At 45.2% G+C, this 14,099-nt stretch overlaps 1 protein-coding gene across 2 annotated transcripts in view; it reads right to left on the bottom strand.

Moving 5' to 3' along the window:
* LOC147684768 (kinesin-like protein KIF19) overlaps window positions 1-14,099 on the bottom strand; it is a 1,367,439-nt gene that overhangs the window by 1,300,682 nt on the left and 52,658 nt on the right. For both annotated transcript variants that reach the window (XM_086940625.1, XM_086940626.1), the window contains exon 3: window positions 2,787-2,867. In XM_086940625.1, the coding sequence (XP_086796751.1) occupies window positions 2,787-2,867 (81 nt within the window). The remainder of the gene's footprint in view (window positions 1-2,786; window positions 2,868-14,099) is intronic.

Raw genomic sequence — 14,099 nt, 5'->3', positions numbered from 1 at the left:
GGGGTTGAGACCATCTTCTATTCACATTGTCCCTCTTGTTGCTCTTAGTTCTACAGCACTTTGAGAAATGACCTCTTCTACCACAATTATTACAAATGGATTTCAGAACAGTTTGGCGAGTTAGCTAGATGACCAATATTCCCACATCTAAAGCAAGAAAATTTGTTGGAAACATTAAAGTTTGCATTGAAAGTATTCATTCCATTTTCATTTTTTTCACCAGACATTTTTTCTTCTTTCTTTACTTGACATACAACTTCTTCAACTTTAGGTTCTTTTTTCTTTTCAGGCTCAGTCGTCTTTTCCTTTTCTCCTTTTAATTCATCTACACATTTTGTCATATGTTCAACCTGCTTTGCTATAACCAGAACTTCTTCTAATGGTGGTTCGTCTTTCAACCATAGTTCCTTTCGAATGCTGTCATGAGCACATTTCAAAACAAATTGATCCCTTATTCTTTCCTCCAAGGTCTGTCCAAACTTACAAGATGAGGCCAACTTTCTTAGTGCAGAAACATAGTCTTCAACTGACTCATCCTTCTTTTGCCCTCTTAAACCAAAATGGTATCTTTCCATTATTGTACTCAATCTAGGAAGATAATGTCGATCCAAATGTTCAATGGCTATCTCGTACTCATTTAAATTTCTTTGTTCAGATGCTGTGAGTTCTGGTAAATGTTCCAACACATCTTGACCTTCACCTCCTAAACAGTGTAACAATAACGAATGCTTTCTTTCTGCACTCAAGTTTGTGCCACATACTCTTGCATAGTTTGCAAATATTTTTTTCCATTTTTTCCATTTTCCATTTGGCTCTCCTGGACTTGTCAAAATAAATGCGGGTTGTGTTACATTCTGCATTTTTTTTATAAGTGACTTTTCCTTCTTAAATGAAATGAACTCCTTCGTTTAATATTTCTTGTAATAAGAATTTGAATGCTCCTTGTAATAATGAAGAGAATGCTTCTTGTAATCATAAAGAGAAGAAAATCCCTTGTAAAGATTCTTTAAAGAAATTCCATTCCAATTGTGATCTGTTGTGTAATAATTACTTCTTTCTTTCTTCCAGTTTCTTCCACTTTTTTTTAACTGTTTATGTCACAATGCTACCATAAACACTGACGCGCTAAGTTTGCTCTTTACCAAAGAGTTTTCTTATTGTCAAAATTCAGCAAGCGTCATAATGCTCATTAATTCATTGACGCGCAAGAATTCCTATCTTGCAGCTACTGCTCGTTCCACTAGAACACAAGTTAACTTCACGCGAGGCCGAACGTTATAAGTCAATGACACGCACAGTATGCGTCATTGAAACGCACGGCCATTGAGCTGCATTGTTCAAATCCAGCGCGAGTGCTTTACAAACTGTCTTTGAGCGCGCCGCGCCTATAACATTATATTTCTTTTTTTAGTTATTTTAAGTCCCTTTTTATAATAAACCTCCCGCTGCACTCCTCACCGTACGGACTTTTCTTCAACCGTGGTGATGAACTTAAAGAGCTGCCGCCGGGAAGACAACGCTTCCTTTGATGTAAAAACAGGCGCTGGAGAGGTGGGAGATGCCGCCGGGAAGACAACGCTTCCTTTGATGTAAAAACAGGCGCTGGAGAGGTGACTGGTCGGGGACGGCTGTGTGTTGAGGCGGAGAGGTAGGATGATCGTCGCCAGTGTAAAATGTAGAGTCTTTCATAAGAATAAAGGATGAAAGTTGAAGGTATCTTTCAGGAGCAATTTATTCGCCTCATCCACAAACAGCCAAAGTGTACAACTGCTCAGAATTCACATTGCATTCTCCATTCTAAGAATGGTCACAAGGAAGAGATCTAAACTCTATAAGGAAGCAAGAGCTTGTATGCAAAGTAAGACATTACAGTCAGCACTTCACTAAAACTCATCACATCCTGAAAAGCAACAAAGTGCTTGCTACCAACCATACAAAGTTACCGTTGTTGAGTTCTCTAGGTAAATCTAGGCAAGGGTAGTCACAGCAGGGCACGGTATGTGTTTGACAGACGTAGTTTGTAGACAACAGTGAGATAGGCACTTTTTATTAAACATGTCAAAGCAATAAAATCAAACCATGACAGCTAAGGAAAGAAGTAGTAATTGCTGGTGGCCTATACGCAATAGTGGGACTATGCACCCAAATGACATATTGGGGTAGTCAGTCACACTCATGTTGTACTCACTAATCGAGGAGTATCCCCTCTGTTTGAAGTGGAGCTTGTACTTACTTACTTAACTAGTGCTGTGCCATTGGGGCCAGAGTTTACCTGAAGTTCATAAACCAGCTCCATGTAGGGGACAGAGGCAGGGTTGGTGCTGCCAAAAAGGCAAGGTAAGTCAATAGTCTTAAGAAGCCACCTAGCTGTTGTACCAACTTACAGCACACAGTCAGAAAAATTACACTTTTGTCAATCTATTGGCAAAACGCTTGCAGGGAAAATGCTATTTTAGGTAGAGCATTGAAAATAGTTTTACATTCCTCGGAACGGAGAACAGCACTGGTGATCAGAGGCATTTATGTCACTTCATTCCACCAGCAAAGGCAAAGTGTTTTCTCTTGTTTTCAATATACCATCCATGCATTATTTGTCTTCTTACTAAAACCACCAATTACACATCAGGTACCAAAATGTTTGATTTTTGTAAGAATTACACACTGTTAATAATAAACACCTTTTTTTCAGAATCATTTTTAAATACATCGGAACTGACAAATTTGAAAATAGGTCACATACTCTCCTCACAGTATTACATAAATCAAACATTCATTTATTGGCTGACCTGCTTGCCCAGTTTGTGGGCTACAAAGGAGGCTTCTTCGTCAATTTCAGCTTCATTAATTGGACGAATACGAAGGGCCACCTACAAAAGAGCAACAGCATTTGTTTAATTTGTGTACTTTTAGGCTGGTTTTCTTCATGCGTACTAAAGCCATAAACAACTTTATTTTATTTTTTATTTATTTGAAAAGTTTTATATAGCGCTGGCTAGATCTGGAGGTATCCAAGCACTTTACAAGAGGATCAGCGAGTTACAGGTTGCATAGTTACATCAATTAAATCAAAGAATCACAGAGGGAGGAGGAGAGGGAGGGATGGAAACACAATGGGGAAACGAGGAAAACAATGTCAGATGACCTTTAAAAGCTTTGTTCCGGGTAGACTTGTAGATTACATCCTTGAAGCAAGGGATTAATAGATCTATATCCATCCACAGACAGGAAAGAAATTGGAAGAAAAACTGCACCCCTGATGGCCTTATGGTATGGAAATCCCTCAACACAACGTGCACAGCTCATCACATCAGCCAAAGCAAAGTTCTATAGTAACACCATCAATGAAGCTACCAATAGAAGCAGAACATGTTTCAAGACCATCAAGCACTGCATCAATCCCCAGCCTGACCAACCTAATCCTCACTTCCACAGAAAGGTGCAATGGCATGAACCTCTTCTTCTGTGAAAAAATACAGAAGATCCATCAGAACATCGATAACACCAAGCTTGCTTAATTTCTCACACCCACCACCTCCTGTAGTCTGCCGCATTGGTCCGCTATCAAAACCCTATTACTCGCAGATCTCATAGACATACTCAATCCCCCAAAGTCACTTCGAATGAAGATTATGTATTACCCTCACCTTTATCAGGACTTCCTGTCTGGGGACTTTGTCACCCCTGCTCACCACTGTCAACACCTCCCTCAATCAGGGCATTTTCCCAGAGGCACTGAAGATATGCCAGATCCTCAGACTCCTAAAAAAAACCTGCGCTAGGTCCTGATGTCCTAACCAACTACTAGCACATCATTCACCTACCATTCATCTACAAGTTCATTGAAAAAGCAGTCCATGTTCAACTCCAAGATTACATCAATGATAACCATCTCCTGCATGACTACCAGTCTGGCTTCATATCACAGCATGAAGGCCACTATTTTACACACCATAGACACTGACCTCCTGATCACAGATGAAAATGGCTCCTGCTTCCTGAAAATGCTACTTTTGATACAATCAACTATTGCACCCTCACACATACCTGGGAGTCTCGAATGGGATTCACTGGTAGTGTCCTACACTGCTTCTCCTCCTACCTTTCCAACTAACATCGGTTTGTTCACATGGGTATTTCCAGACCCAAAAAAATCCAAATCAACAGTGGGAACCCCCCAGTACCCTCGGGAAAAACATTGCCAAAAATACAGACACCCTGGTACCAGCTTTTTCTGCCTTCTAAACAGAGTGAAACCATTTCTTCAGAAACTGAATTCAGAACTGGTGTTGAAGCTCAGGTACTCTTGCATCTGGATGGTGGTAATGCCATGTTCCATGACTTCCCAGACTTTACACTGCCTTCCCTTTAGGAAAGCCTTATATCCGAAACACGTCTCATCCAGGACCTGAAGAAATATAATCACATCACCACCATCCTGATGGAATTCCATTGGCTCCCCTTGCCGACTTGCACCATCTTAAAAATCAGCTGCATTTTTCTTTTCTGATAAACAATTTTATTAGGTATTTAAATGCCACAAAGTGGCCAACAAGATCTAGGCACAAGTTGAGCATTTAATATCACATATACAGGCGAACAACGAGAAAGTCAGGACATATACATAAATGAGTTATTGTGTCTCTCCAGGCCTACGGTGTGAGTGCTGCAGATCAGAGGTGCAGCCTCTTCCCCTACACACGCCCAATATTTTGGGGACAACCTCTTGCCTCAAACACCACCTCCTCCTGTTGGGCACACCAGTCAACCCCAAGCCGCCACTTGTGATGGCGGGGGGCAGGATTCATTCACTTTGCTGCAATGTTGCGTTTTGCGACCAGGCGAGTTGTCCTCAGGAAGGCCATCTCGGCGCATGTGCCCCTGGCACCCTCTGCTATTCCCAGAAGAATCAAGTTGGGGGATAGGGGAACCATCCACCCCAGTAACTCTGCCAGCTCTCTTGCCACCACTGCTGAGTATTTTACAGTGGATCACAAGACCAGAACATGTGAAAGAAGTCAGGCGACGCAACTGCGCATCTGGGGCAGGTGACATTGGGTCTGGGAGACCATCCCTGTGTAGGTGTAAGGTGGAAGGTATGTTACGTGAAGGTAGCAAGTCTGTATGAGTCTCAATTTGGAGGAGATAGTGAGTTTACGGGGAGCCATTAGGGCGTGGCACCAATACTCCTCCTCCAGTGGTCCCACCCAGCCCTCCGACTGGGTCTGCAGGTGATGAAGTGAGCCAGGGGAGTTTATATGAGGGTGCAGTAGAGAGACACTTCAATGTCCTAGGTTGCCCATTAGGATTTTAGCTTCAAGTGGATTAAACTCCGGGAGGGGTTCTGTGTTGCCTATGTGGGTATGGAGGGCGTGACTGACGTGGAGGTTTTTGTAGAATTTTAAGTGCGCAAGGGCAAATGACTCATGTAGGTTAGCAAAGGAACTTATACGAGTTCCCAGCCACACTGCCTCTAGTTAGAAGATACCGATGGAGTCCCAAGTCCGGAAGCCAGCAAGTATTGCTACTTCTTTCAGCCAGGTGCCGTGCCATTGCGGGTTTGTTGTGTAAGTTTGGCATCCCACTGCACATGACGTAAGGCTGCATGCCAGGCTAAGAGGCACAAATTGGATATGCTCAATCAACCGTCATAGGGGCCTTACCATAGAAAAGTGCATGCATCACCCTATAGTTTTCGGAACTAAGATCTGAAGTTGAGGAAGATGTAGTGGAAGTGGAGCAGTATTAACATTTTGTACAAGGATATATGACCCATCACGTTAAGGGGGAGGGCATGGGTCTGTGGGGGATCCTGAGTGGATGGAGTTCATTAGGCGAATGGTGTCTTCAGTGGCCCCTCAGGCTGGTGATGGGCCATCAGGAAGTGAATGTCACACATCGCTCCCTTTGTGTGTGACTGTCTAGAGGGAATGCACAAAGCCCACCTGCCACCCACCCCAGACATGTATTCAGAGACAGGCAGAGGCACAGAATGGTTAAAGTAAGAAAATGCCTACTTCCTAAAAGTGCAAAAAGAACAATTGGTGGATAGAATGCAGAACAATGTCATACATTCACCCCAGTACAGAGATCTGGGCCTAAATCCAACGTTTCTCTGCTCCCCATGCCATTCCAGTTTGAACCCAGCCATATGCAAATCAATCTTGACCCTGCGCCCAATGGGAACAGTCCAGTCCGAACTGCCAGGCCAGGTCCTCCCTGGACTGGAAACAAGCATCCTAGGACCAGTTTTGGAGTTTCACCCCTCATCACCCAGGATAGCCTGAATCCAGTGGCATGGAGAGCAATTTCAGTGGCATTTTCAGACTTACAATTTAAAATCCTACTTCATCATAAATTGTGATTTTAAATTCCAGAGACACCAAACTCAAGATTTCTATCTTGTCCCAATTAGGAATTACACTTATAAGGTGCAATAAGGCAATCCTAATGGTAACTTCTGGGCATGATAGGCCTTGCAGTAGGAAAAACAAATGTAATAGTTTTTCTCTATAGACATGTAAAACTTAAAGGTTTATGTCCAACTTTTTAAATATACTGCACCCTGCCCTTGGAACTGTCCTGGGCCTACCTTAGGGGTGACTTATATGTATTAAAAAGGAAGGTTTGGGCATGGCAAGAAGGTTAACTTGCCGAGTCAAAATGGCAGTTTAAACAGCACACACAGTCTCTGCAATGGCAGGCCTGAGACATGTTTTAAAGGACTACTGAATTTGGTGACACAATCAGGACAGCAGGCCCACTTGTAGCATTTACTTTACAGGCCCTGGGACGTGTAGTGCACTTTACTAGGGACTTATAAGTAAATTAAATATGCCAATTGTGGGTAAGCCAAAGTTACCTTGTTTTAAGGAAAGAGCACCTACAAAACAGGAGGTCAGGGGGCAAGAAACTCAGGGGAAAACATGCCAAGGATTCCGGGTCTAACATGTGCTACCCCCCCCCCCCCAGTTGAAAGTGGGGAGAGCTGCCCACACCTTTGGGAGTTCTCTTCACTAAGGCAGAAAAATCTGGAGAGACCATCAGAATAGACGTGATCTTTTCCAGGGCGGTGTTCCACCATAAAGTCCATTCCCTGTAGAGATGGACCACCTTAGCAGTTTTGGATTCTCACCCCTCATCTGCATTAACCATCTGAGGGGCATGTGGTCTATCTGAACCCGGAAGGGAGTGCAAAACGGGTATGGCCTTAGATACTTCAGCGCCCAGACCAGAGCAAAGGCTTCCCTTTCTAGTGTGCTCTACCTCTGTTCTCTGGGAAGTAGCCTCCTGCTGATGAAGGCTACAGGTTGATCCAGGCCCTCTACATTTAGGTGTGAGAGCACGGACTTTACACTATGCTCTAAGGCATCTGTCTGGACAATATATTCTGGGAGAAGTCAGGGGCCTTTAGCACGGGGCTGTGCAATTGGCCTCCTTCAGGGCGTCAAAGGCTTTCTGGTATGCATCAGTCCAGATCGCTTGACGTTGATGCTTCCAGGAAGTCAGCTCCGTCAAGGGGAAAGCAATGGTACCATATGCCTTGACGAATCTCCTGTAATAACCAGCGAGGCCTAAAAAGACTCACCTCTGTCTGGGTCTTGAGGGGTTTCCAAGACAGAATTCTCTTAATTTTGACCTGGAGGGGATGCACATTGCCACCTCCTACTCTGTGACCCAAGCAGACCACAGATCCCTGCCCTATCTGGCACTTAGTATCCTTGATAGTCAGGCCTGCCCTCTACAGAGCCTAAAGCACTTCCTTGAGTTGACAAAGGTGGTCCTCCCAGTTGGAGGTGAAGACCGCAATGTCATCTAAGTAGGCGGCCCTGAAGTTCTAAAACCCAGCTAGGACCATGTTGACCATCCTCTGGAAGGTGGTAGGGGTGTTCTTTAACCAAAAGCGCATGACCCAGAACTGGAAGTGCCCCTCTGGTGTGGAGAACGCAGACCTCTCTTTTGCCCCCTCAGTAACGGCAATCTGCCAGTACCCCAACGTTAGGTCCTACATACTGAGTAACTTGGCAGCTCCAAGCCGAACAATGAGCTAATCTGCTCTGGGGGTGGGGTGTTCATCAGTCTTAGTGACTGCACTGTGCCCATGGTAGCCCACACAGACCGAAGTTTAGGTGTGACACCTGGAGAGGCAGCCTTGGGGACCAGCACCACTGAACTGGACCAAGGACTATATGAAGGGTCGGTAATCCCTAATGCCAACATTTCGAAGACCTCCTCCTTAATGTTAACCCTCACTTTGTCAGACAACCTGTATATTGTATTTTTTACGGGTGGGCTGTCCACAGTGTCAATATTATGAGTGCACCATATAGTGAGTACTGGGGTAAGTGTGAAGAGAGAGGCAAACTGCCCTAACAAGTGGTGGCAGTCTCCCTGTTGATCTAGGGTAAGTGTAGGAGGGGGGTTGACACCCTCCACGGACCCATCCTGCTCTTTTAAACACAGGAGTTTATGGAGACGTTTACTCTCCTCCTCCACCCCATCATTAGTTACCAGGAGTATGGTGATCTCAGACCTCTCGAAGTGGGACTTGAGGCACTTAACATGAAGGACACTCAAAGGGTTTTGAGTTCCACCAGGTAGGTGACTTCACTCTTGCAATCTTTTACCTCATAGGGAGAAGACCAGTGGTCTTGCAGAGCATGGAGATCCACAGGCTCCATTGCCTATACTTTTTGGCCAGGCTGAAACTCCACCAGAGTGGTATTTTGGTCATACCAGCGTTTCATGTCCTCCTGGCAAGTTTACAGATTCTCCTGGGCGAGCTTCCGGATGAGGACTGTTTGGTTGTGAAATGCCTGCATTTAGCTGACCACATCCGGGGGGCCTCTTCCAGGATCTTGCTCCCAGCCCTCCATTACCAACTGAAAGGCCCTCTCATAGGGTGTCCGTACATAAGTACAAAGGGGCTAAAATTAACCCCCTTTGGAGGTACCTCCCTATATACAAACAAAAGGCATGGCAGGAAGACATCCCAATTATGCCTCATTGTGTCTGAGACACATAATTATGCCTTTCAGGGGTTCATTTCAACCTATCAACCAACCCATTGGTGTGGGAGTGGTAAAGAGTGATGAACTTGTAGGTCACCCCACACTCCTTCCACATGGCCTTCAAGTAGTAAGACATGAAGATGGTACCCTGGTCAGATACCACCTCCTTTGCAAAACTCACATAGGTAAAGATCCCAATTAGTGGCCTCGCCATCACGGGTGCAGTCACCATCCTCAGGAAGATAACTTCCTGGTACATGGTGGCATGGTCCTCCAAGACCAGAATTAATCTGTTGCTCATGGCTGTCCTGGGGACCAGAGGCCTAATGATGTTGAGGCCCACCCTCTCAAAGGGGGTGCTAATGACAGGAAAAGGTTGCAGGGGAGCCCTGCACTTTCCCCATGTCTTGCCACTCGCCCGGCAGGTAGGACAAGACTTACAGTACGTATCTGAGGCCTCGCTTATTTGAAAACCATAAAAGTGGGTGACAAACCTGTCAAAGATCTTGTCTTGCCCCAAATGACCTCCCAGTGGCACATCATGAGTCATACCCAGTAGGAAGGTCCTGTAGCACTCGGAGACCACCAACACACTTGCTGCTGCAGGCACAGGAATCTTAGGTTCACTATGCAGGAGACCATTCTCCCAATATATTAGGTGCTTCCCAGAGGTGTTACCAGGTGCCTGGGTCTCCGCCTGCTACTGCCGACCCTAAAGAGAAAGGCATTCTTTCTGACGCCTTGCAGAACTCCTCTGTGGCGAGACCCCCCTTCCTGCTACCAAACATTCAGCTCAGGCATGTTCTCCAGTTTGGCCACTTTCTTCTCTGTAGCTACTGGGGATTCACCTTCAGGTTCAGCCTTCTCCTGAACCATGGGAATTTCAGAATCTGGATTCCTGGCCCTTTGCCCTTTGTCTTTTTGTTTTGGCAGGTGCCTCAACCATTCTTCCAGGCTTGAGGTTCTCTTGACTACCCTGATGGGCTACCATGGACCGTGTGGTCAGGCACATCCACTCAGGCAACCCCATGTCCACGTGGGACTTGAGTCCCACCTCCTTTCAGGTGGTATGTTCCAGGGAATTACTTAGCACACAATGCACAGGCATGGACCGACTCACAACTACCTCAAGCAGACCTGAGACCCCCCCCCCCACCATTCAAAAGGAACCAGAAACACTGAGTAGTGGCTCTCACGGTTGTCAGCTGCATCCACCTGGCAGAACACATTACGTACTACCTGCTCTGAGGACACTAGATAACACAGGATCCTATGTCTCTCAGAGCCTCCACCCTCTGCCCATTGATGGCCCACTGAATGTACTCCTTAGTCCTGACAGGCATGTGGGTCCTCTGTATCATCTCTCCATCACCCTGGGACACTAGGGCAGACTCTGCAACTTTTCTCAGACAATCTGGGACCATCTACTACCCAAGTACTGGACCAGCCAACCCAAGTGACAGTCCACCGGTGGGGGGCTATGCCCACTTGGGACACTTAGGATCTCCCTTGAAGTACCCTTCCTGCTGACACTCAAAACACTTCAAGGGTCCCTTCCCTGTAGACTTAATGTCAGGGAACCACTTCTACTTTTCAGTAGGGGGATAGACGCCCTGACCAACAGAACTAGTTTGTGGCCCTTTGGAGAACTCCTTGTTTTTATTTTTGTCCCCTCCTCCTTTTTCTGGGGAGGAACCTGCCCGCCCTTGTGGTGATCCCCCAGATACCTTTTTTTTTACATTGGTGCTGACCCAGCGGTCCGCTTCCTTAGCCAGCTCCCTGGGATCAGTGAGCCTACTGTCAACAAGGTGTTGGTGCATATATGGAAAACAAAGAATAAACAGGCGCTCTTGTGCAATCAAATTGTACAAACCCTGGTAATCTTTTACCTCACTGCCTTTCACCCAACCATCCAGTGTCTTGCAAAAGGTATCTACACAATGGAGGTCTGTTCGGAGAGCCTCTATTTCTGAATTTCTGTCTGTACTTTTTTGGGGTCAAACAAAACTTCCTGATTAAGGCCTCTTACATGATGGGATACCTCTCCCTGTCACTCCCCTCTAGGGACAAGAGGTTTTCCCTCCCCTCGCTAGGAAAGTGCCTCCACAGACAAACTCCCCAATTCTCTTCCGGCACCTTGCGCATTGCAGAGCAATCTCATAGACCTCATAGGTCTCAGATTATCTGTCTATGTCATCTACCCCCACAAAATCACACACCAAATCCTTGTGTATATGAACCCTACAGTCAGTAGTCACTAAAGAAATGCTGCCACCATCTTGCCTGGACTCAGCCCTCCTGGCTTTGACGTCCAGCTCTCTCAAGCTCAGGTCCTGAGCCAACATAATTTTCTTCTCCAACATAACCAATCTTTTCTCCTCCATCTCCATGGTCAGCCTTTTCTTCTCTAAGGCCTGTTTCCTTTGCTCTGCCTCTAATTTGAGCTTAGACAGCTCCAATTTTAACTTTATCTCCTCCCGCTTGTCCTCTAGCACCTCTGGGGACAAGCCCTTAGATTAGGCACTGCTCACTGCCTGGGGTGGAATCACCAGTCCGGGAAGGATGTTGCCCTCTTCCTCCACAGGCATCTGTCCAAGACCCTCTCCTGGGCCCCGGTCCAAATCACCCCCACATTCTGTTCCTCCTCATCCTCCTCTGGGGTCTCATTCAATGGAGCATGGCATTCAGACCAGGCTACCAGTGCCTTCTGCACCTCCACCTTCCTGGTGTTGATCTTTGCTGGAAGCCCAAAGTCCTTGATCAAATCCTTGAGCTGGACCACAGTGTAACCCTGAAGCTTGGCCAATTCAAAATCAATTTTTGCAGGTGCAGAAGTAGAACCTCTAGCTAGAGACATCATTTCAGGAAAAAGCAAAAATGCCAATCAGGGAGAATCTGAACACTTAAAAAGGTCAATCAGAGAGGGCAGGAAAAAAGATTAAGAACAATTGCCAATCGGGAGAAAATGACTCGAATTGGTCTTATATGTGGATGGTAGTGTAACCAAATTACTGTAAGGCACTGTACAAACACATGTTCTATCCTCATCACTGACCAATAATGTAAGAAATTGGGTCTCTAGTTGGCAAATGTATTTTCTCATTTATTTATTTTTGAGTTTTATATAGAGCTAGCTAGAGCCGATGGTTTCAGAGCGCTTTACATATTATGAGAATACGTTTAACAGTAAATAACATGTGAGGATTCATGAGGATAAAAAAAGGCATCAAGAGTGAAGAAACCATACATTATTACATTTTAAGAAAATGAACATCAATCATACATTAGAAAATTAACACCAGTAACATTTAACAGTAAAGCATTAATGTAAGGACAATAAGAGAGATGATAAACTGAAGCAGGTCAGATGCATGTCTCAGAGGATTTAGTCGATGAGGGTAGGGTTTTTGAGAATTGTAGATCAGTTTGTTTGTGCTGCAGTAGCTGTTGAGTACTACAGATTTGAGGTCCCGTTTGATACAGGGGAAGGGGGGTTGCAGCGGATATCTTTGGGGAGCGAGTTCCAAATCTTAGGAGCATTACCTGAGAAAGAGCAGACCAGAGAGGATTTCTTCTTCAGCTTTAGAGGTATAAGAAGAAGAGAGTTGGACCTGCTTTGGTCCGGCTTCTTCCTGCTCTCGAAAGTTTGATTTCAAGGTATTTGGGACTTTTTGTGTGAATGGCTTTGTGTGTGATGCAAGCCGTCTTGTAGATGCATCTTCCTTGAATGGGAAGCCAGTTGAGACTCAAGAGGGCTGGTGTGATGTGATCAAAACATTTAGTTCCTGTGAGGAGCCTGACAGCAGAACTGAGAACTGCTCTTAGGTGGGTGAGGTGACTTTTTGGAGTTCCTGTGATGATGGCGTTACCGTAGTCCAGTTTGGATAGGACTAGTGGTTTGACTACCATTTTAAGATCATCATGGGGAATACACGATTTGATTTTCTTGAGATGCTTTACTGTGAAGTGTGCTCCTTTGGCTGAGTTGTTGATGTGCACTTCCATTGACATCATTGACATATTTTTGTCCAAGATGATACCCAAAGACTTTATGGAGTTAGATAATGAGAGAGAACAGTTTAGAGCATCCATGTTCTTGAACCATTCTTGAAATGGTAAGGTATTTTTTTCTTGGGGAAAGGGGGAGAAATTCAGTTTTATTGAGCTTTAGATTGCTGTTGTTTAGCCATGTTTGCAGCTTGATCAATGTGGCATTCGGGAGGCTGATGTCATTGGGTGATTTAATTTTGAAGTAGAGTTGAGCGTCATCGGCATAAAGATGATATTTCACCCCAGATTGCTTCAGAGTTATTGTGAGGGGTTCCATGAAGAGATTAAAGAGGGCGGGGGAGAGGATAGAGCCTTGCAGCATACATTGTGGAACTGGTGCAGGCTTCAAGAGACAACTGCAGATTTTCATTTGTTGTGAACAATGCTATAGGCAGGATGAGAACCATCTCAGGTCAGTGATGCCAGTGTGGTTCTTGAGTGTCTCAAGTAAAACAGTTATTTACTTATCAAAAGCCACAGATAGATCTAGTAGGATTAGGAGACAGGACTGTCCTTCATCTAAGATTCTGTAAATATTGTCTGTTATATTGAGCATAGCAGTTTCTGTTCTGCAGCCTTTTCTGTATCCTGACTGGAATTGATCGAGTTGTAGCAGCTGTAGCAGGACACACTTCTCCAATGTTTTGGTTAGCAACGGGAGGTTAGTGATTGGTCTTAGGTTATTGAGGTCATTAGAGTCCGGTCCTGACTTTTTGAGAATAGGTGTGACTGCCCAAGTTGAAGGGAGTCAGGAACAAGGCCTAATGAAAGAGGTGTTGATGATTTTAGTCCAAAACGGGGATATGATATGGTCGCGGTTCTGTACTAGGGTGGATGGGAGGGGATCAGCGATGTGGGCTTCATGTGCTCAATCATATTGAGGTCTTCAATTTCTGTCATGGCTTTGAAGTCTGTCCAGTTAGCCTTGTTTTTCAGTTGTAGGTGATCATAGTTGTCATTATGTTATTTTGGGCACTCTGGTCCTTAATTATGTCAGAGGGGAGGCTTCCGAGGTGACCTGAGTGACAGTGGAGCATTTTT

Source organism: Lissotriton vulgaris, chromosome 10, assembly GCF_964263255.1.
Source record: "Lissotriton vulgaris chromosome 10, aLisVul1.2, whole genome shotgun sequence".
Classification (NCBI taxonomy): Eukaryota; Metazoa; Chordata; class Amphibia; order Caudata; family Salamandridae; genus Lissotriton; species Lissotriton vulgaris.
This window is presented reverse-complemented; position numbering and strand designations above follow the sequence as displayed.